Source organism: Colobus angolensis, unplaced genomic scaffold, assembly GCF_000951035.1.
Source record: "Colobus angolensis palliatus isolate OR3802 unplaced genomic scaffold, Cang.pa_1.0 Scaffold73, whole genome shotgun sequence".
Classification (NCBI taxonomy): Eukaryota; Metazoa; Chordata; class Mammalia; order Primates; family Cercopithecidae; genus Colobus; species Colobus angolensis.
The window spans coordinates 11,503,407-11,526,577 of NW_012121043.1; the positions used below are offsets into that span (position 1 = coordinate 11,503,407).

At 37.7% G+C, this 23,171-nt stretch overlaps 2 protein-coding genes across 3 annotated transcripts in view; one reads left to right on the forward strand and one right to left on the reverse strand.

Moving 5' to 3' along the window:
• Nucleotides 1-22,013, forward strand: part of CRYBG3 (beta-gamma crystallin domain containing 3) — a 124,491-nt gene extending 102,478 nt beyond the window's left edge. Inside the window, exons 18-22 of the mRNA XM_011927618.1 lie at nucleotides 10,396-10,535; nucleotides 13,804-13,927; nucleotides 18,192-18,350; nucleotides 19,328-19,487; nucleotides 20,266-22,013. Of these exons, the coding sequence (XP_011783008.1) occupies nucleotides 10,396-10,535; nucleotides 13,804-13,927; nucleotides 18,192-18,350; nucleotides 19,328-19,487; nucleotides 20,266-20,354 (672 nt within the window). The 3' untranslated portion in view covers nucleotides 20,355-22,013. The remainder of the gene's footprint in view (nucleotides 1-10,395; nucleotides 10,536-13,803; nucleotides 13,928-18,191; nucleotides 18,351-19,327; nucleotides 19,488-20,265) is intronic.
• Nucleotides 18,867-23,171, reverse strand: part of MINA (MYC induced nuclear antigen) — a 30,941-nt gene continuing 26,636 nt past the window's right edge. For both annotated transcript variants that reach the window (XM_011927617.1, XM_011927616.1), the window contains exons 9-10: nucleotides 22,814-22,903; nucleotides 18,867-22,363 (exon numbers count right to left, since the gene is read on the reverse strand). In XM_011927617.1, the coding sequence (XP_011783007.1) occupies nucleotides 22,205-22,363; nucleotides 22,814-22,903 (249 nt within the window). In that variant the 3' untranslated portion in view covers nucleotides 18,867-22,204. The remainder of the gene's footprint in view (nucleotides 22,364-22,813; nucleotides 22,904-23,171) is intronic.

A 23,171-nucleotide genomic window follows, 5' to 3' on the forward strand; every position in this document is an offset into this window, starting at 1 on the left:
GGGGAACATCACACACCGGGGCCTGTCATGGGGTTGGGGGAGTGGGGAGGGATAGCATTAGGAGGAATACCTAATGTAAATGACGAGTTAATGGGTGCAGCACACCAACATAGCACATGTATACATATGTAACAAACCTGCACGTTGTGCACATGTTCCCTAGAACTTAAAGTATAATAATAATAAAAAAATAAAATGTAGAAGAATTTGGTTACTATTAAACTTTTTAGCTGAACCTATATATATAGTTAATGGTATTAACTATTATGCACATTTTGAAAATGCAGGCCAACAAAAACTTACAGTAAACATCGCACTTCCCAGTGAGATATCTGAAACAGTTCTCTTTAAATTCAGGCAGAAGACAACGGTCTCCCTATTACCACTACTATTCAGTATTCTGAAGTTCTATCTAATAAAAAAAATTAATCTAAAAAATGAAATAAGATTAAAACAAAAGGAAAAAACAAAACTAGCAAGAGCATCTATGGTGTAAATGATAAATTATTAAGGCTAAAGCATATTTTTAAAGTTGCAGAATATAAGATAAATAGCAATTAAACTATAGCAATTAAAGGTATTTAGAAATAAATCTAACACAAGGCAATACGTTTTTTTCCTAGAAATTTTATAAAAACTCTTGAAGGAAGTAAACATTGGAGAGATACAATCTTTATAGGTAAAAAGACTCAATATTGTAAAGATACGGTCTTCCCCAAATTAATACTGTTTCAGGCAAAACACAGTGTTCTGTCCTTTTAGGGGGTAGAGGTGGGGAGTAAAACATAGCAAGCTTATCCTATGATTAATTTGGAAAAGATAACGGGTCCAAAATCGCCAAGATAATTTTTAAGAACAACATGTAAGGTCACTTATCCTACCAAATATATATTGCTTTAGTGGGAATCGGTACAAGGAGAGACAAATGGGACAGGGGAATAGGGTAGCATGGAAACTGACCTATATAGTAATAGAATTTGGAAGATAACAGCATTCCAATGGAGCTATGATGAACTGTTAAATAAATGGTGTGGAGACAATTGACCCATTCCATAGAAAAAGACAGTTAGAATCCTACTTTACTCCAAACACAAAAATCAGTTCCAGATGGATTAATAACAACGTAAATGTGAAAAGCAAACGTTACAATTTAGAAGAAAATACAGGAATCTACCCTGATGATACTGGAGTGGGATGGATTTCTTCAAACAGAAAAAGCACAAATGAATAAGAAAAAGGTGAAAGGCAAATGTATTAGTTTCCTATTGCTGATATAACAGATTACTGTAAACTTAGTAGCTTAAGATGACAGATATTTACAGTCTTGCAGTTCCACAAGTCAGAAGTCTGAAATTGGTCTTATTGTGGTAAAATTAAGGTGTTGGCAGTCATTTCATCTGGGAAGCTCTAGGGGAGAACCCATTTCCTTACCTTTTCTAGCTTCTGGAGGCCACTAGCATTCCTTAATTCATGACCTTCTTTCATCTTCAAAGAGCATCACTCCAGTCTCTGCTCTTTATCTGCTCTCTATCTCTGACCCTCCTACCTTCCTTTTACAAGGACCCTGGTGGCTACATTGGGCTTACCAGAGTAATCCAGATGATTGTACCCATCTCAAGGTCCTTAATTAATAATATCTGTAAAGTGCCTCTTTACCATGTCAGGTAACATATTCACCACATTCACAGGTTCTAAGAATTAGGATGTGAACATTTGTGGGGTAGGGAGAGGAGGCAGGCATTAATTATTCAGACTGCCACAGCAAGCCACAAAATATATTCGCAGTTCATATAACCTGCAAAGGTTTAGTGTACTGAATATAAGAAGAGCTCTTAGCTGGGTGCGGTGGCTCACACCTGTAATTCCAGTGCTTTGGGAGGCTGACCTAGGAGGACTGCTTGAGTCCAGAAGATCCTGGACATTGCTGGTCCCTGTCTCTACAAACAATAAATAAAATAATTAGAAGAGCTTTTTCAAACCAATTCAGAAAAATCCACTTCAAAAACCAACAGAGGATATAAATAGGCAGTTTATAGAAGAGGGAAAAATGGCTCAGGACATCCAAAGGATGTTAACCCTCACTAGTTATCAAGGAAATACAAATCAAAACAATTATGAATAACATTAGCTTACTCTAGCTACAGGCATTTTAAAATCTGAAAATACTAAGGTTTGTCTTAGTTGCAGGGAAGTAACATTATTCATATATAGCTAGTGGAAGAAGTGTTAATTACAATGGTGGGAATAAGGATGTCTGTTGCAGCTATGATGGATGAAACAAACAATCACACATTCCTATAAGGGAATGAAATATAGTAGTTACAATGAATTGGAGAGCTACATGTATGAAGAGTCAAATTTCAAACACAGTAGGCAAGGAAAGCAGGCTACTAAAGATGTTACAGTAGAATACATTTTCTGTAAATGTTAAAAGCAAAAGATGCATAACCATTAATAGAAATAGAAAAACATGAGCTGAAAAGATTTACCACTTGAGCATAGTGGTCACCTCTCGAGGAGGTGGGAGTTTAAATTCATCTATATTTGCTATGTGTTATTTATTTTAAAAATTTGATACAAATATAGTAAAATTAAAATGTAATACTTCTGGGTTTTAGGTACATGGTCATCTATGTTATTCTTTTTAAAACAAGTCATAATTTTTTTAAAAGAGGAAAACAAACACCAGTAAGAAAGGTAAATCCGTATTGAAACTGACTTTCTAAACCAAATGAGAGAGGCTCTATGAGAAGGATTATAGTTTACTGGTGAAGAGTTTGGTTTGAGTGTCTTAGAGACCTTCTTGGTTCAAGTCCTGACTCTACCATTAATAACTGTTAGATGAGTGACCCTTGGCATGTTTCTGACCACTCATTCTATGAGGCCAGCATCATTCTAATACCAAAACCTGACAGAAACACACGGAGAAACAAAACTTCAGACCCATATGCCTGATGAACAAAGATGGCAAAAATCCTCAACAAAGTACTAGCAAACTGAATCCAGCAGGACATCAAAAAGTTAATCCACCACAATCAAGTAGGCCTTATTCCTGGGATGTAAAGTTGGTTCAATATATACAAATCAATAAATGTGATTTATTACATAAACAGAACTAAAAACAGAACCCACATAATTATCTCAATAGATGCAGAAAAGGCTTTCAATAAAATTCAACATCCCTTCATGATAAAAACCAACAACAAACTAGGCATTGAAGGAACATATCTCAAAATAATAAGAGACATATATGACAAGCCCATTGCCGGCATCATACCGAATGAGTAAAAGCTGGAAGCATTCCCTTGAAAACTGGAACAGGAGAAGGATACCCACTCTTACCTCTGCTGTTCAACATAGTACTGGAAGTCCCAGCCAGAACAGGCCCACAAGAGGAAGAAGTAAAAGGCATCCAAATAGGAAAAGAGGGAGTCAAGCTCTCTCTCTTCACAAATGATATGATTCTATACTTAGAGAACCCCATAGTCTCTGCCCATAGGGTCCTAGATTTGATCATTAACTTCAGTAATATTTCAGGATACAAAATCAGTGTAGAAAAGTCAGTAGCATTTTTATACACCAGTAACATCCAAGCTGAGGGCCAAATCAAGAATGCAATTCCATTCACAATAGACACAAAGAATAAAATATCTAGGTATACAGCTCACCAGGGCAGTGAAAGATCTCTACAATGAAAATTAGAGGACACTGCTGAAAGAACTCAGAGACAACACAAAGGGAAACACTCCATGCTCATAGATAGGAAGAATCAATGTCATTAAAATGGCCATACTGCCCAAAGCTATTTACAGATTCAATACTGTTCCTACCAGAGTACCCACATATTTTCCACAGAATTAGGAAAAAGCTATTGTAAAATTCACATGGAACCAAAAATGAGCCCAAATAGCCAAGGCAACTCTAAGCAAAAAAAAAAAAAAGCAAAGCTGGAGGCATCGTGCCACCTGATTTCAAACTATATTACAAGGCTACAGTAACCAAAATAGCATGATACTGGTACAAAAACAGACACACAGGCCAATGGAAAATGTTAGAGAACTCAGAAATAAAGCCTCACACCTACAAAAATTTGATCTTTGACAGAGTTGACAAGAATAAACAGTAGGGAAAGGACTCCCTATTCAGTAAATGGTGCTGGAATAATTGGCTAGCCATATGCATAATATTGAAACTGAACCCTTTGCTTTCACTATATGCAAAAAACAACTCAAGAGGGATTAAAGACTTAAATGTAAAACCTAAAACTGTAGAAAACCCTAGAAGAAAACCTAGGAAATATCATTCTGGACATGGGCCCTGGCAAAGATTCTATGAGGAAGCCTCCAAAAGGAATTACAACAAAAACAGAAATTGACAAATGGGACCTAATTAAACTAAAGTGCTTCTGCACAGCAAAAGAAACTATCAACAGAGTAAACAATCAGCAGAATGGGAGAAGATATTCACAAACTGTGCATTCAACAAAGGTCTAATATCCAGAATCTATAAGGAACAAATCAACAAGCAAAAAACAACCCCATTAAAAAGTGGCCTAAATGACATGAACAGACACTTCTCAAAAGAGGATATGCATATTGCCAACAAGCATATGAAAAAATGCTCACCATCCCTAATCAATAGAGAGATGCAAATCAAATACACAGTGAGATACCATCTCATACAAGTCCAAATGGCTGTTATTAAAAAGTCAGCAAATAACAGATGCAAGTGAGATTGTGGAGAAAAGGGAATGTTTACACTGGTTGTGGGAATGTGCATTAGTTCATCCGTTGTGGCAAGCAGTTTGGAGATTTCTCAAAGAACACAGAACTACCAGTTGACCTAACAATTCCATTACTGGGTATATACTCAAAGGAATATAAATCATTCTATCATAAAGACACATGCACATGTATATTCAGGGCAGCACTATTCACAACAGCAAAAACATGGAATCAGCCTAGGTGCCCATCAGTGTTGGGCTGGATAAAGAAAATGTGGTACATAGCCACCATGGAATACCACGCAGCCATAACAAAAGCAGAATATCATGTTCTTTGCAGCAACATGGATGCAGCTGGAGGCCACTATCTGAAGCGTATTAACACAAGAACAGAAAAACAAATATGTTGTGTTTTCACTTATTAGTGGAAGATAAACATTAAATACACATGGACACTATGAAGGGAACAATAAACACCAGGGCCTGCTTGAGCAGAGAGGGTGGGAGGAGGATGAGGATCTAAATACTACCTTTTGGGTACTGTGCTCATTACCTGGGTGATGAAATAATCTATGCACGAAACCCCTGTGACATGCAATTTATCTATGCAACAACCCTGCACAGATACCCCAGAACAGAAAATAAAAGTTGGTAGAAAAAAAAAATGAGAAAATATAGTTCTACAATCCCTAAACTGAATGTATTTTGGGATTTATAGTTTTTCAAATTTTAAACAGTAATATGATTCATGTATGGCCTATAAGGAAACACACCCAGCAGGGTTGTGGACTGCACCCCTAATTGAACATGTTTCTATTCCTATAATGAAATTTATGCACAGCTACACAAATTGGGTAATATTATAAATAGACTTCAATTTATTCAGGTAGAGTTGTTGACTAGGAAAAAAATTTTGATTTTAAAGCTTTTTGGATTTCAGAACAATGAATAAGGGGTTGTGCATATATATCTATGGATAGATACAGATATAGGTATATAACTTAGAACAATAATTCCCAGCACATATTAAGTGCTATCTATGTTAGTTTCTACTGTTATTGTCACTTAAATTATTTAAATTATTATTTTAGTTGATGGGATGAGGAGGAACAATGAGTTTTGTCTTTTTTCATATTGAAATTTTCATTTATACAATTTGGTCGAGTATTCTTTTTCTTTGACAACTACATCTTCCTTTTAGAAACTGTATCCTCTTTGCATGATTTAGACTTAATCCCGCAGGAATGTCCTGTTAACTGCTGACATCTAAGAAGAACCTTTAGCCACAAATGGTTGGCCAGCTTCTACGTTAATGTGGACTAAGGCCAAGACATTTGTAGAGCTCAAACTGTAATCAATTTTTTTTTTTTTTTTATGGTTGGAAAGTTCGGATTACTGTGTCATCTTCAGTTTTAAAGATTTATTCATAGTTGATCTCTCTTCCTATTTTCATGTTAGGGAAATGTATCAGAAAAATGTGATTTTAAAATATTAATAGTTCTTCAATACCATTTATTTCCAAAAGATTATTAACCAACCCCCATCATCCTGCCCAGGTTAGCATTGTGTTGACTTTCCTAATCTTCCTAACCTTTAAATACATTTATAATTCAAGTCTACTTATAAATTAAATATCTAAATTAAAATAATTTAAAGTAGAAAAAAATCAAAGCTTCAAAACAATAGATCTTCTCAAATGTAAAATTTGATAGTTGGATCACATAATGATATCCTTCTGTTGTTGTTTAGGAGAGGTGGGATATTTTTCCACATTGGTTTATTAGCTGTGTCTCTTCTTTGGTTAACGCTATTGACTTACCTTCTTTGCCCATTTGTCCAATAGGTTTCTTAGAGTACCCTTACTAATTTATATAAGCTGTTAAAATGTTTCAGATATTTTCTGTCATCTTGTACAATTTTTTTCTTCAATATCCCTGCATCATTATTTTTAAAAACATAGAGGTTTACACATTTTTTGTTCCCTCCATCGAGCTTTTTATCTTTTCTTGAGATACACTTTTAGAGGTAGAATTGCTAGAATCAAGGGATTGAATTTAATGGCATTTCCGTGACAATACCAGCCTTTTGCAAAATATCTTTGTAGGCATTCTGCAAAAGGAAGAGGAAAAACATACACAGGTCAATTTTTCTTAGAATAATGCTTAGCATTTAAATTACTTTCTCATAATAGGCTTTTAGATTTTTTCCCCCTCTGGGATATAAAATAGTTAACATCATGTAACCAGTAAATGCCTTTGATGTAGATGTCTGTTGCTCTTACCCCAGCAAGCTCTTCTCTGAGGAGAGTGCTGCTGATTGTTGACTTGGAGCACTGGCCAGGCTCCTTGCCATGTGCTCCTTCTCACTAATCAGTAACTCAACAAGTAGATGTGTGTGAAAAGGGAAAGTGGAATACTTTCTAAAATCTTGAGGGTGAAGATGTTGAAAAAAGTCCCCTAATATAGTCAGTGCTGTGGATTTTTATTGTCTGCTTACTTTCAGTTAATTTTATAAACTGTTGGGATGCTTCCAATTTATTTTGCAGATAGCAGAAGAGGTGCCTAACCTTGCTTGTGGCCACTCAATAACTCGTGATTAGAGATGAGTTTTTATTCCTGGTGCAGTCAGTGGTGTCTACTGAGGGAAAATCAATGCTCCTAGGTAGCTTTTCTATCTTAGTTTATGGTCTCACTGCACACAACAGTTGTTACATTCTTTGCCAGTATCCTCCAACTCCTAAATCTGTACTGTCCAACACCACAGCACTAGCCACCTGTGGTTATTTAAATTAAATTTGATTCAGTCCCTTGGTCACACAAGCCACATGTGGCTAGTGGCTGCCATAGTGAAGAGTCCAGATACATAACATTTCTATCACTGCAGGAACTTCTTCTGGAAGATGCTTTAAACTTTCCTTGATCAGCAGACAGTGTTGGCCACACAATGTAAAGAGAAATTTATTCACAACATTTCCTGATTTTAAATGCAAATTTCTTGGCATCCTTTTTCTATCTTTCCTTTTATTTCAGAGGTGGAGTTCATCCTTTCCAAAGTGATCTTTTTCCTCATGAACTGATGGGAAGCAATGGATTGTACCTCTCCCTCCTTCCCTGGAACATCCTTTTTGCCTTGCAGTATTCAGCTTCTCTCTATTTTACAAAGCATGCTCATAGGCCACTACCCCGTTTCCCTACTGCTCTTCACCAAATTTTTCTAATAGTCTGTACACCTATTATAGCCTATACAGTTTCTCACCACTTACTCTTCAGCCCTTACACCCTAGATTTTAACTTAATTTCTGACATTGTGCTGAAACAGCACTCATAGGGTTACCAGCTGCCTTCTGATTGTCAAACCCAGATAGCCTTATCTCAGTCACCTTCTTCCTCGACATGGAAATAATTTGATGCCATGGGGCAAGTCTTCCTTATAATTCTCTTCCTCCTTCACTTCTACAGTGGAAAGGGGTTCTGTTTTGGCTGTCTTCTCCTGATTCATTTGTTTAGTCACTTCCACCTCCCATGTTTCATCATCGCCCACCTATGTATGTCAGTGCAGTTCTAGTTTCCTTGCATTTCCATTTTCTTATCTATGGCTCTAGTTATTTCCCAGAACTCAAGATCAAAAGGTCCAGTATATGCTGGATATCTCTGTTAAGATCATCCTGCCTCTATCTCAACATTAAGACATCTGGGCGTGCTTTCCTCCTGGTTTCTTTATATATGACAAATTATACCAGCATGTCCCAAGCCGTGACTTTTCACATTTTTCCTCACTTACTGATTTCATTTGTTTGCCTTAGCTAGCATGTCTGTGTTATCACTGTGATATTAATAGTCTTCCTGGCCATCCCTTACTCCTAACCTTCCCCCTAACCCGTTTTAGATCTGGGTCTATTTTTCTCTGACCTCATATATTCCACCAGTACTGGTGCCGTTACTTCCATTCTATTCTTCACTCATGCTGTTGTTAGATTTCCTGAAGGCCATTAAAAAATGCATATACACAATGCAAACATGTGTAATAATTCCCAACTTAAAATTAATAATACCAATTTAAAATAAATATTCCCATGGTTCAAAAGTCAAAATATACCAAAAGGCACTTAGTGAAAAACTTTGCTCCCACTTGTGTCCTTTATCTTCTCTTATGCAGTCTTCCACACAGGTAGCCATGGTTACCGGTTTATTTTTTAGAAAAATTTTAATGTGTGTACAAGCGCATATATATGTATGTGCACAGAAATTTTCCTTTTCTGCAAATGGTAGTATATGAAATATGCTTTTCATACTATCCTTTGTGTTTATTTCTAAAGAATATATCTTGGTGATCTTTCATAAAGAGCTCCTTATTCTTTTTTTACAGCTGTATAAGATTCTTCTGTGTATGTACCATAATTTATGTAACCAGTCCTCTCTTGATGGGCATTTAAATCATTCCCCACCCTTCACTGTTCCAAACACTGCTGCAAAGAAAAACTCTTTGATAAGTCATTCTTCTCTTATGCAAGTATAAGCAGGTCCCTTGTGAGGATCACTGTGAGAGCCTGTTATTTTCTGCCTGTTCATTTACTGTTCTTTGACCCTCCACTGCCCCTGCTGCTAGTGCTTTGCTTCTTATGTACCGAGTTGCAGTTGCTTCAGCCCACTCATAGTCCTTAGTTCAGAAGCCTTCAAGGACTGTCCGTTGGGAATAGATCTGTCTGTGTCCTGTCAGTGTGGGAGGAGAAGCAAGCAGTGCAATTCACCATAACAAACTGTGGGAGCACTTGCCGCTGTTTGCTGTTGGGCTGACTTGCCATTCCCCCAACATGTTCCATGTGTTTCGGTTGCCTTGCTTTGCACAGAGTGTTTTCCCTCTGTTCACCATCTTCTTTCCAGATCCACTGCATCCTTTGAAACTGAGCTCACAAGCCACCACATCCATGAAGCTTGATTCCTGCTCCCTTCTGCTAAAAATAATCTAGCTTTCTACTGAGGACTCTAACACAGCATATCTTTTTCTGCGCTGGATTACAATATCTGTGCAGTTCTAATTTAGTTACTCATTAGTAATCCCCAGACACAAGGATAGATGGTGCCTTGTTTTGTCATCCCCCCAAAAGTCTCTTAACATGGTGTCTTGCATACACTAATGAATGAAAAAGCAATATTCAGTCTGTTCTTGTCTGACATGATGGGTTCAAGAAATACTTTTAATGAAGAAATCACCACCATTCTTGTGCATTTCAGCTATTTTTTTAAATTAAAAATGCCTTTATTCTTCCTCCTAGGAGAATATTTTGAAGAGCTTACCATCACAAAGTCTTACGTTCCTAGTGACTGCTCCTGTGATCTCCTTGAAATGAGGGTGCCATTCCATTCTATATTTATTCTGTTGCCAGCTAAAAGCACTGGCAGGACTAATTATGGTCCATATTACAGTACCACAAGACCTTAATCTGTGATTTGGAATCATGGGTCTCCTTATTATAGCTGTTTTTATTATGAGATTTGATTGCATTTCTGATAACTTGAATTTTAATTTACAAAATGAATAAAAATTATTAATAAAATCTAATCTTTCCAGTGCAGTTTGACTATAGCAACCTTAGCGAGTAAAGCAGTAACTCCATGCATTTAAGAATACAGTGGATCCACTCCTATGGTGACGACTTCTTTCTCTGCTAATAGGTTTTTGAAGAACCCTCCATCAGCCTTTTTGCTCTGGAGCATTGTGAGGGAAGAGAGTTACATCTAGAAGAGGCTGTGAACTCTGTTCTGAACAAGGACCTGCACTTCTACACCCAGTCTGTGTGGGTAAAAAGTGGACTGTAAGTATGGGAGAAAGGCTTGGTCTGGTTCAGTCACTGTTTTAAGGCAGAGTTGCACAGTTGCAAACCAAGTCCACTGTGTAGTAGTATGCATTCAAGTGGTCTTGAGGAAGAGCCTTTTGGGAGAGAAGGGCTACTATATGGTCACAGCATGTATCGTAGAGTAGGTCAATCAGATGACTTTACCCAGTTGAACTGACTTTCTTTTCAGAAGAAATTTCAATATCCCAGCAACTTTGGTTAAGACAGTTTCCTGCTTAAGGCAAGTGACTGCTGGCGAGACGAAGTGCGGTGTTGCTTTTTAATAGCTGTGTATTCTAGAGCAGTTCCCTCCAGAGTACTCACTTGCCTGAGGACTACCCTGGTTGGCCTAGCCTGCCTACCAGTATTGTTGTTCATTTAGGTTATCAGTCAGTCCGGGTAGACCCAGGGGCCTGTGCTTTTACAAATTACAAAGCTGCCTTTAAGAAAAAATTAAAAATTATGATAGAAATATCAGATATGAATGTGAACATTTAGGACAGAAATGGTGAGAAGTCTGCAAGTGAGGGGACTTGAAGTTGAAGCTCTATTTGCTTCCTGGAAAATCTGCCTCTGAAGCCATTTCTGAAGAGTCCGGCATATAAACCAGTCCCTGCTCCTGCACTGTTAGTGTTCTGGTAGCAAAAGTCAACTATGTTTTTTACACATAGCTCTTTTTTTTTTTTTTTTTTTTTTTTGAGGCAGTCTCGCTCTGTTGCCCAGGCTGGAGTGCAGTGGCGCAATCTCGGCTCACTGCAAACTCCACCTCCCGGGTTCACGCCATTCTCCTGCCTCAGCCTCCTGAGTAGCTGGGACTACAGGCGCCCGCCACCACGCCCGGCTAATTTTTTGTATTTTTAGTAGAGACGGGGTTTCACCGTGTTAGCCAGGATGGTCTCGATCTCCTGACCTCGTGATCCGCCTGTCTCGGCCTCCCAAAGTGCTGGGATTACAGGCTTGAGCCACTGCGCCCAGCCCACACATAGCTCTTGACAGTTAATTAAAAAGTGGCTTTAAAAGTTTGTCTATGACTTTGAAATGATGTGATAATCAACTTTGCTGGTTTAAAGAGAAAGCCAATAATATGGTGGAGTTAAAAATTTAGCAAACTATTACAATAAGTGGTTTTATATTATATACATGTATAATAGCTTCCATTTTCTTCTGTAAAACATTTTAAATGGTTTGATGTTTATTCAAACAAATTGATTTATTCTATCTAAGCATAAGATTCCAATATATTATTTAACAATTAACTAAATTTTACATCCCTGTGATATAGGTCTTTCACAACATTCTGATTCATTTGTTTCCTTTACATTTCTGAGTGAAATTGATATTTGACTCACTTCTGAAAATTTCTCACTTACTTCATTTTTTTCTGGAACACTGGTGCCATTTTATCTTGACATTCTTATTTCTTCTCTTTGGCTTGTTAACCACCTACTCTCACTATTCCAAATTCTCTTTAAAAAGAATTTGAACATGGAGTAAGGAACAGGAAAGGCTGCCTAAGGATTTTCCTAGGTTACAGAACACTACTTAATGTACAGCCAGCTTCCCTTAGTGGCAAGTTGGGTTTGTTTTGTTTTAATCCCCATGCTATGCCACATCTTTGATCTGTGATGATGTCAGCCATGCTTAAATGCACCATCCCACACAGTTTTCCAACTGTAGAATTCATTTAAATCAATATATAATTAGGTACATTTTCCTAAAATCTTACCTAGATTTTATAACTGAAACTTCCCTGCCTGTTGAAAGAATCTGTGGTGGGAGAGGTGGCCAAGCCTCTCTGTGGTCATGCTGACCTGCCTCTGCACCAGTCTGATTAGATTTCTGTAGGAAGGAGGGGTCAGGAATGGGCTATCCATTTCGTTCATCTCTCCAGAATTTGGCCAGGTCTGATCTTGGTTCTGGGGAGCAAGGAGGACTTTTATTAGTGGTGGTCAGGTTAAGTCAGTCATCCCTACCCAAGCTTTCATAGCTGTAATACATCAAGCTTTCCTCAGCTCTTCCCTTCTCCCCACAACTTATGCACAAGTTGATATCTTTTCCTGCATTACGTGAAGCACAAGTCCTTAAGGAATATTGCACTTTGTAAGTTTTAGAAGTTTTTCTCTGGAAAATCGAGGGGCTGAAGTTGCTGCCATAGCAGCACAAGCAACCCTCTGTAGCTTGCATCTTAAGCCCTGGATGACCCTGTTCCTGGGCTCTGGTCCATCTGATAAGCAGGCTGCCTTGCCTGTTGCTGGTGCTCTTTGCCTCATCCACAAGGCTTTACATCCCTTGGTGCAAGCCAGGACAAACCCTACCATGATTCCAGGTTCTTTAGCAAAATAAAGCAAGGCAGCCATCTCATCCTCCACACACTTTCTTAAAGCACTATGTACACTGACCTTGAGGCCTGCCGAGAATTTCAGGTCCTGTTAGTGACTCCGGCACATTCTCTTTAGTCATCAAGCTTAGTAATCACCTAAAGTGGTGCTCAGAAGACTTTTTCTATATAGAGCCAGATAGTCTTTTCATTTGTGGGTCATTTGTCTGTGTCATAACTACTGAAGTTGCTATGGTAGTGCAAGAGCAGCCGTAACCAATCCTTAAAGCAGTGGGCACGACTGTGTTCCACTAAATCAGTCTTGAGACTCCAGACTCCAGACTCCAGACTCCAGTGTACTTTTACACACTTTAATGCCACCAGAGTTGAAGGCAAGGGTCTGGTGGAGGATTCTCAAAGGAGCTGGGCCTTGAAGAAAGAGGGTGATGGGGAACTTCTGTGAACAATTCTAAGTAGTCTTGATGGCTTTGGGGAAGCTGTGGAGGGAGGAGTGGAGGAAGATATGTCTGGGGAGTTCACTGGAGCCACACCTAGAGGCCCTGAAGGACACGTGATGTGACTCTAGGGCAGGAGTGTGTTTTTCTGCTGGTTAGGAGGTTATGGTCTGCCTTTGAATGTTAAAATGCTATGACAATGTTATCAAAGGAATATAGGATTTCAGAGATGGAGGAAACCTTGCATTCATGTTGGAAGAAAGGAAACTAGCATTGTAACTGGAACCCAAATCTTCTGAGTCTAGGCCAGTGGGCTTTCTCCTACATCTCCCTGATTTTTGTTAGGAAAAAATGTGCAGTTTTAAAAATCTGCAAACCTAGAAGTTTATGAACCCTATAAGGCAAAGTACAGATACTTTGATGAGGGATTGCTTTGTTTTGAAGTAAACTACTATTTTCTTTCTTGTTCTCATAGATGGATAGCTTATGAAGGATCCAATTTCTTGGGAAGACAAATCCTACTCAGGCCTAATGAGATCCCAAACTGGACAGCATTCAGCAGATGGAAGACAATTGGGTCCCTCCGTCCTATGAAGCAGGTAAGGAGAAAAGAACTCTAAGATTCTAAATAGCTTGCTTCTGTGGTAGAAATGTCATAAACCACCACATCTGAAATAATGATCATTTAATTTAGTTTGCCATTTACATAGTAGGGGGAGTGAATTAGGATGCAGATATCTTGTACATTTTAACCAATTTGTAAGACTATCTAAAGTCAACATTGGATTTCAGTTTTCAGTCCAAAGCCTCAATGGCCATGTTCACTTTTCATGGAAAACTAAGATATTGTAAGTTCTGTGGCAAACCTTGGTAACAGGAATGAACTTTGATACTGTACTAGTTTTAATTTCTAAGCATTTGGATATTCCCCTCCCTACTTATATAATACTCAGGAGGGATCCTGGCAATTTCATTAAAATAAGTATTTATTGCACACCTACTGCTTGTCAGTCTTCTGTTCAAAAGCTTCCCACTGCACTTAGAATACAATCTACCCCCTACCCCACCTTGCTCCTCCAACCTCATCTCTCACATGGCTGTGTCACAGGCATCTCAGTACAGAGTGCTTTCCCACTAAGACTTTTAACATGGGCTGCACCCTCTGTGTAGTGTTCTTCCATCATTCTTTGACTAGTCATCCCTGTAAATTCTACTTAAGTGTCAGGTCCTCAAGAATGCCTCCCCCACCTTCCCTCCCAATCTACATGAGATCATAAAGGCCCTGGGGGTTCTTTTTCTATAAAAACACTGTATGCCGTTTATAACCCTAGCGTTATAGTTGGATTGGGGTCTCTCCCACTCTGCAGAGAACCCTGTGAAGTCAAGGACTTTGCATGTTTTGGTCATTGTTCTACCCCTAGTGCCTGAAACAATGTCTAGAATATTGTAGGAGCTGAGGAACTATTTGTTTAATGAAGGAATGAATGCATCAGTGTATGGACCAATGATATTATGCAAAGTATAATGGAAAATATAAAGATAGATGTGATTTCTGCCATCATTATTAAAGCTTACATTTTTGTTGGGTAAAACATGTCCAACTCAAAGCAGTAACATAAAATGCAAAACAATGCATAATTATCCAAAAGCCACAGGCAGTCCCTGGTTCAGAGAAAGGAAGTATCAATATGTGCGGGAGTAGGAGGAAGGTTTCATGGAAGGTGGAAAACCCAAGTGAAACTGTCAGGGGTGTGACGGCCCGTGGATATGGTATTAGTACCTCTCTCTAATCTTTGGAACACTATATTGCTTGATTCCAACAATAGTCCTTTGAGGTAGGAATTATTATCCCCATTTTCTAATTGGAATAATAAGGCTCTGAGAGAATAAGACTCCAACTGGAAAATAGGGATAATGATTCCTACCTGTGACAACAGAAGCACATTGACGAAAGTCATCCAAGTGTCAGAACCAGGATTTGAACCCAAATCTATGCTTTAAAATCTGTGTTCTGAAGCAACCACACTCTACTTTCCGTCAGCCTAAGATGAGCACTTAGAGAGTACCACCTATTTCAGGCACTGAGCTGAATACAGCCTAGTGGGTCTAAATGCTGAGGCTCTGATGTTCTCACCTGACACTTATTTAACCCTAACTTAAGCGTTAAATAAATGGTAACTAATAAAATATTAACCTAATTTATCTTCTCTCACCCTCTTCACATGCACATGTGCACACACACCATGCTTATCCCACCACTCATGAGTTCTGTTGGTTCGAATCCTGGCTCTGTCATTTGTAAGCAATGCAGCTTGGTGAGTCACTTCATTTCTTGGCACCTCAGGTTTCTCACTGATGAAGCAATGATCACATTGCTTACATCTCATTGCTGTGACGGTTGAGTAAGATAATGTATATGAACAGTCTGATATGGCTCTGGCTCATATTACTATGGTAATACACTTATTTTGAAAGTGTTTTTTTCTATTGTTCACAATGTCCCTTGAGATGCTCTTTTGAGGGATACTGAAACATTAGTGGCTTTCCTGGCAGAGTGTGTGGTACAGGATCTCATGACCTTTACATCTTGCTTATTCCCCACTCCTATCATGTGGAACAGGGAGTAAGCCCACTGAAAAGCCATCGGAAAAAGCAAAGTAGAGATAGGAATTCAGTTTAGCTTTTACTAACTACATCATAATGCTGACCCTCTGTTAGAGATTTTAGTAGCCAAGTTCAACACTGAAAATATGTTCCTCATTTTTTAATGGTGGTTCCTTGTTGGGGAAGGATGTCCCTGCCTATTGCTCAAGATTCTCTGGTAAAGGACAGAACAGCCACCTCTACTTTTACAAGGAAGTTTTTTTTTTTTTTAACAAGAATAGTATGCTATTTTCTTTCATTATGCTTCCTCTTCTGATTAAACATTTAATTTCAACATAATATTTTAATAGATTATTTTTCCTTTTGTTTATTTAGGTCACAGTTTTGAAATCCAACAAAGGAATTCTGAGTTTCTAAAACAGTAGTGTGTGGGTCACATTTAAATTTGTGGTAAGGTTGCTGGCACTGCTTTAGTTCATATTCTTGTTTAGAAATTCAGGACTAATTAAAATGTGATCCTCTTTGAGGCTGGGAATTAGGAAGTCACTAAGGTACTTATAATGTATATCAGTGTTTTTAAGTATAATTACAGAGGAGTCAGACTACAAATGTGTAATAAGGGTAATTAGTACCTTGCTTGAGTTAATTGATTAAAACTGTGATGTTTGGTCCTAAAGTAATTGGAACTCTGTCATCTGTGAAGGTCACGCCTGTTTTCTCATATGTACAAGGTAATGAAAATGTAATAAAGATATACTGAAGCCTCAAAAATTAATAATTGCAGTGGGAGATCAGGCTGAATTATAGACATTTAACTACACTACTGTTGCATTGTTAATGTTGGAAGTAGGGATTTAAAACATTTAAAACATTTTGCCAAGTAGAGATCTTGTTCACCTGCTTTAAATGGCCAGATGATTTGCCCTTCTATTGGCTTAACTGCTGAGAATGTGTATTTCCTTGGGAAGGCTTAATTACCTTCAGTTGGCTTCATGTTGATCTATCAAGTTTCAGTTCAGTTGGCTTCATGTTGATCTATCAAGTTTCAAAAATAGTAGACTGTTCATTGGTGCTCTTACCATATGACCTATTGCATTTACCTAAGCACTTACGTTTCTTAGCATGAAAGTGCTCTCAAGTAAGAGACCATTTGTTATTACTAAGCCAGGGTCCTAACTGGGATGGTAATGAGATGAACCAACTGTGGGGATGTTGGGTGTCATGTATCTTATTACATTAAGGCTGGAGGCCTAAGTCTTAGGGCTGAAATAATGGTTTCTGTTGTGCTTCCATTATGTGCCCTGCCTTTCATTGTCTTACACGGCCACCTTTGGAATTCGTCTCTTATTCCATGTGCCTAAGAGCAACTAGTGCATTTCAACATAGGTCTGAGAGCATCCTAGTTAAGAGGAACCTGGCTTCTTTATATCTGTGTTCACCTTATTTGTAAAACTAGGGTCATAATTGTACTTTCTTAATAGGTTTTTGTGGTTATTCTGACAAATAACATAATGACACAGAATGCATTTAGCATGCTGCTTACACATACTACATGTTCAATAAATAGTAGCTATTCTCCTTAGAGGCAAGTCCCAGGTTTAATATTTTAAAACTTTTTGTATGTATCTTAAAACTTCCAGGCCAAGGGGATGAAGTCCTTTGTTACACAATTTTTGAGTACCTCAGTATAGTCATTAAACGTACATGGTCTCTACTTTTGAAGAAATAAAGGTCTTATGTAAACAAATAATCACAGCTACTAGGGCTCAGCTGTCTGGGTTTTTCAAGACATCCCAGGGCCAACTTAATGGCATTTAGTCATAGCTCCACAGTATGTCTGATTGTCTTTCTGAAGTTGTTACAAAATCCTTGTAGGTAATACCTTACCCTTATTGTAACTCGCCTACCTCCCTCAGGACAGCTGGGACACACTAGTTATTGAATGAAACTCATCAAGTCCCTAATCTTTACCACCCCACTCCTCGCCACATGGAATTCTAGTGAAAGAAACTTTTACTTTATGCTGTTCAGAAGGGCCCTTTTCACAAAGTGTAATAGAGACTGTACAATTTAAGCTTTGTGCTCCATAGCTTATGGATTTACCATATTTATTTATGCAGATTTACTAAAGGGAATAAGAGTGAAACTGATATAACTAAAATGGTTACCTCTCACTTTCCCTCCCAGCTTTCCTCCCCTGGAATTATTCACTTCCAGGTTCAAAAGTTTATTTCTAAATGGCTGTTTCTCCTGTCATAGCCTGCAGTGTACATCAGAATAAAGAACCGTGCCCAGGATGAATATCTGACAGTCACTGGAAATCTAGCAGACACCAGGGCAACATCTGTGTGCATTTCTCCCTATAGTGGAAAGGATACTCAGATCTGGCACTACTGCCGAGGACTCTTTAAATCCAAGGTAAGCAATCCCACTGATACAGTACACCACTTTCTGGCCTCAGTTTTTTGTTTTGAAAACTAGAATCTTGTCAAATCAACTGGCATGATACAACAGTGCATTTCTTAGAAACAGGTGTTGATTATAAAAATACTGCCATATATTACTAAAACATTTATATAAAATTGACTTGACTTTTTGATCTAGAAAATCCAGTTTCAATTTTTAAGTAAACACAAAGGTTATCACATACTATGGATATACCTAAGTGATTTTTTATAACCAATGGTATAAGTCACCAGATCTAAGTTGCACAATGTGCTTTTGCAAGATGTTCCTTACTTGATGGCCCAGATAAAATCAACTATCTCTGTGATTCTAAATAGGTTGAAACCCTTTCACTTTCAAAGTATACAAAGAAGCAGCAGAAAAAGAAAGCTGTTACTGGAAGAAGCTTAGAAAATAAAATTTAGGGTTATTCTTTTCTATGACCCTCCCATTCTGTTTAATGCATTGGGAATAGAACACTAGTTTTAAAACATTCAAACTGTGTTTTATTGTTATCACCAATGGATTATCTGCTTTTTCTCATGCTTCAAAAATGAAAAACATTTAAAAGTAATTATTGTCTGGATATCTTTAGCCCATCATGCAATGTTTTCGTAAGAAAACCAAGCTCAGCATAATACATTTTAAGCAAACAGGGATTTAACATTTAATTCCAATTCAGCAAATCTTTATTGAACATCTGTGTCAGATGTAGACATCCTATTAAAAACAAGTACCTCTATTTCAGTTGGTTTATTTCTGTACCATCTCCTACCCACAGCCATAAAGAAGACATTAAAAAAGGCTTACTGAAATTATACTATATAGTATTTTTTTTAGACAAGACATACATACTTCATGTCTATGATTTGTTTACCTAAGAGAAAAGGGACCTAATTCAACTTTAGCAAACACAGTACTGCCAATTAATCATTTCTTAACCCTTTTAGGCCAGTGATACATGTCTTGATGTGATTGGTGGCCGGGACACACCTGGAGCTAAAGTAGCTCTATGGACTGAACATGGGCAATTCAGGCAGAAATGGAGACTGAATAAAAATGGAACCATCAGCTCTTATCTCAGTGATCAACTTGTCCTCGATGTTAAAGGTGGGCCTTTAATGATACCCAATGTTGGGTCCCTGGATATTAGTTTCAGTTCCACATCTCCTCATTTTGGGTAAAGGACATCCTTATGTATAAGAGAAATGTTACGTCATTTAAAATTATGCTGGAAAAAAAGTCAAGATAGGCAGTTATACAAACAAAACAATTAGCAGAAAAAGCCAAACAACAAAGCTTAGGGTTTTTCTTCGTTAGTACAGTTGTAAAACTTGCATTTGCGACATGAACTCAGAACAGTTCTAAATTTGAAGCACCATAAACCCATGAATGTCATCTGTTTCTTAGAAACATCTCCAGCTTTTCGCCAGGAATCGCCATGGTCCTTCAAACACTCAGCTCTAATTTATGGCAGGTCTCAATTAACCTTGTTTTTGACTTCAGCAAGGTCAGGGCCAGTGTTATTCATGGCTGTTGCGTTAATTGGGTTAGTCAGTTTTGTTGGTGTAGAAACAAAAACACAGTACCTGCCATTCAGCCAGAGACCTCTCAGAGCACTCTGTTCTCAAGAATCACATTGTTAAGGCACGCCGCTTACACAATCATGTATTGTACCTTTTAGTATTTCAATTTGAGTCATAATAAGGTCCAATTTGAGGTGAATAATGGCGAAGCCTGTTCAGACTCAGCTTCCCATTTCAGACTTCTTTGTAAAGGACACATTAATCCACTGAAATGGTGAGCTGAACAGAAGCTTGTGAAAATTGTGCAATTGCTAAGCACCTGCCTGAACAAATAATCTTTGCTTTTGGAATTTCTATTTTAGGAGGAAATTATTGTGACAAGACTCATGTAATTGTAAATCAGCCCCTGGAGGGAGAAGAAACACAGAAATGGGACATTGAAATATTGTGAGAGAATCAACATCCCTAGAAAGAGTGGAGGAGGAGGAAACTCACATCTGTCATTGTCTCATGGACATGGAAAGGAAGCTACTATCCTCACACTCCTGGATCACTGAGCAGAATGAACATTCTCTCCAACCTCTGAGACTATCGCTCTTAACCATGGAAAAGCTCAAAATATTCTTGCCATTACTCAGTGTTCCTATAAAGAAAATATTATGATGTCTGGCAAAGGTTCTATTCCTGATCTCCAGCTGTGGTGAGCAAGTTTCCTGAAGTGTTTATTTTCTCTCCTCTCCACCAAACGTGAATCCTATTCCTGATGGCCTGTTATTAGACACTGGTGATGCTGTTATCCTGTATTATTTATTAATATCCTACCTAGATGCTTGTATGAGTACAAAGCATAAGGAAACAGATTTCTATAGGTCAAGTCATACTTTTGCAAACAGAGGAGTAATTTTTTAGCAATATCTGAAAATATATTAAACTTTCCTAGATAAACTTTAAGGTTTCTATACTGAGACTTTTATAACACACCTCATAAGTATTTATTTTTACTTGTAACTAACCCCTGGCAGGGACCTCAGCTTTGTTAGGAATAAGGCACAAGTAGTAAAGTATTTTCTGTAGCTATTGTTTCCTCAGTCCTTCAAACTAAAACAAACAGTACAAATAACCTATGACCAAACTTGCACTCTTACATGTTAACCAAGACATCCCTTTAGGTGACAAGACTCTACAACAGCGGTTGCCTGTCTCCATGCTGACACTTCATCCTAGATTTAAGGAGAGGCATTAATTTTTTTTTTTTTGCCTCGAGAAATTTCAACTGTCCAAATTAAAACAAAGTAGCATTTGAACCTTGACCTTACCATCTTTTTAAGTAAATGTGGAGTTGATTTCTCTACTAAATAATAGAAGCCTCAGTTCTTCACTCCCATTGTAAGTAACTTTTATTTAAGTAAAATCAGGCAGGAAATCACCTTTGACTTGGCTTCCAGTAGTCATTACCACCTCTTACTGCACAATTCACAAGCATTTTTTTCCTGCTGAATGGGATTGAGACTTACATTAAGACAACTTTTCCTTTTATCCCCAACTTTTGCCAGAAAGCAGAAAAATGCCTATTTTTATAAAGATTAAATTATACGGTGATATTTTTAAAAATATCAACCTGTATGCACTTTAGAATATAAAATAACAGTGAGTATTTTAAACTCGAAGACCCACTATTTTGAGTATTTTTTATAGACTTAGTTTTTCCATGTAAATACTGGGTTTTTTCCTCCCTCAATTTCAGGCTTTTCTCCATCTTTTAAGCAGCCTCTGTAACTCCCTTTTGTACATAGGTGTTGCGTGCCTCTCATTGTAGGGGAGTATTATTTAATAAAATTTATGTTACAGGATAACTTTTAGTGGGCATGGGCTTGTCTATACACAAAGGTATGTATATTTTCATTGTAAAAAAAAATTTAAAATTTTTTCTTATTTTAACTGTTTGAAGTTTTTCTAGAGCCAAAGCAGCTCTTTAAAGAAGTTGTTTCTTCCAAAGAACAAAGCCAGGTTAATGACATTCAATTCTAAATGATATATTGGAACTGTGCCTTTTCTATCACACTGGATTAAATAAACTTGTCAAAATATGGTTTTTTCATTTTCTGAGACACTTGGCAATTTGCTGTTCTTTCATGTGCCCCTGTTAGTACATTTGGCCAAATGACCACCTGTAATAGGGAGGTCTCATGTTAGTAGATACACAGGTAAGGAAACTTGAATTCATCCTCTCCTTGGCTCAGGTCTTTGCTTTTCTTTTAATATGCGCATATAAAACAGTAGGCATTTGATTCTGCAAAGGCACTAGACTACTTGAATCAAACATTCTGTCCAGAGGGATAATACCAGGCTTTCCCTTTCCTCGTCTGTAGTAAGTTTCAGGTCCTTGACAGAAATAGTGGAACTGTTCCAAATTTGCTTCAGTGCATCCAAATGTGACAAAGGAAAGCGAAGTCCATGAGACTGAAAAAGGATACATTAATTAGTCAAAATATATGTATACTACTTATGTCACTGAAGTGGCATTTTCCTGTAAATTTATTCTCAATACATTATTTTTGATACCCTTGAGTATTTTAGATATGCTATAATTAGATAACATAAAAGATGCCAACTTCTACATAAAAGGCATCCTAATTTATGTAGTAAGTGATATTAGTAATTTGAAACGCTTTACATTATACCATTCCTATAAGGCCACAGGTCCCAGCTCGTAAGCTTTAAAACGGGTGCGCATGTATCACGGCAATGTCTGACTTACTCATCCCCATGAAGGAGCTCTGTGAGTAGTGCAAAATGGTGAGTCCACAGTGCAGCCATAAAAAGCGTATTACCTATAAATCAAAAATAATAAATTCTTCCCAACCACCACCCAAGGCACAGGATAGGCATTTGTTTTCAGTTGGAACAAACCTCTGTTTCCTCCTCATTCCCCATCATGTGTGTCTCTCTCCTGTTCTTTAAGGAATGATAGATGTACACCATCTTTTCTTGAGCTTCATCCTTTGGGAAAAAAATAAATGCATTAGGCCATCAACAACACAACACTGAGGATGTCAGTGCTAGAAAGGTTTTCCAATAGGTCAACATCAAGAAAAATCTTAAAAGCCTTGGTGCTCAAGTGAAATTTATTGAATACTGTAAAGAATCCTTTTGGCAAAAAGTGATGGGTGTGTGCATCCACACAATGTCTACACTTCATTAGTCACCACAGGTTACTATTTGTATGTGGCAATAAGTTTGTTAAAGATAAAACAGCTGGAGTGCTACC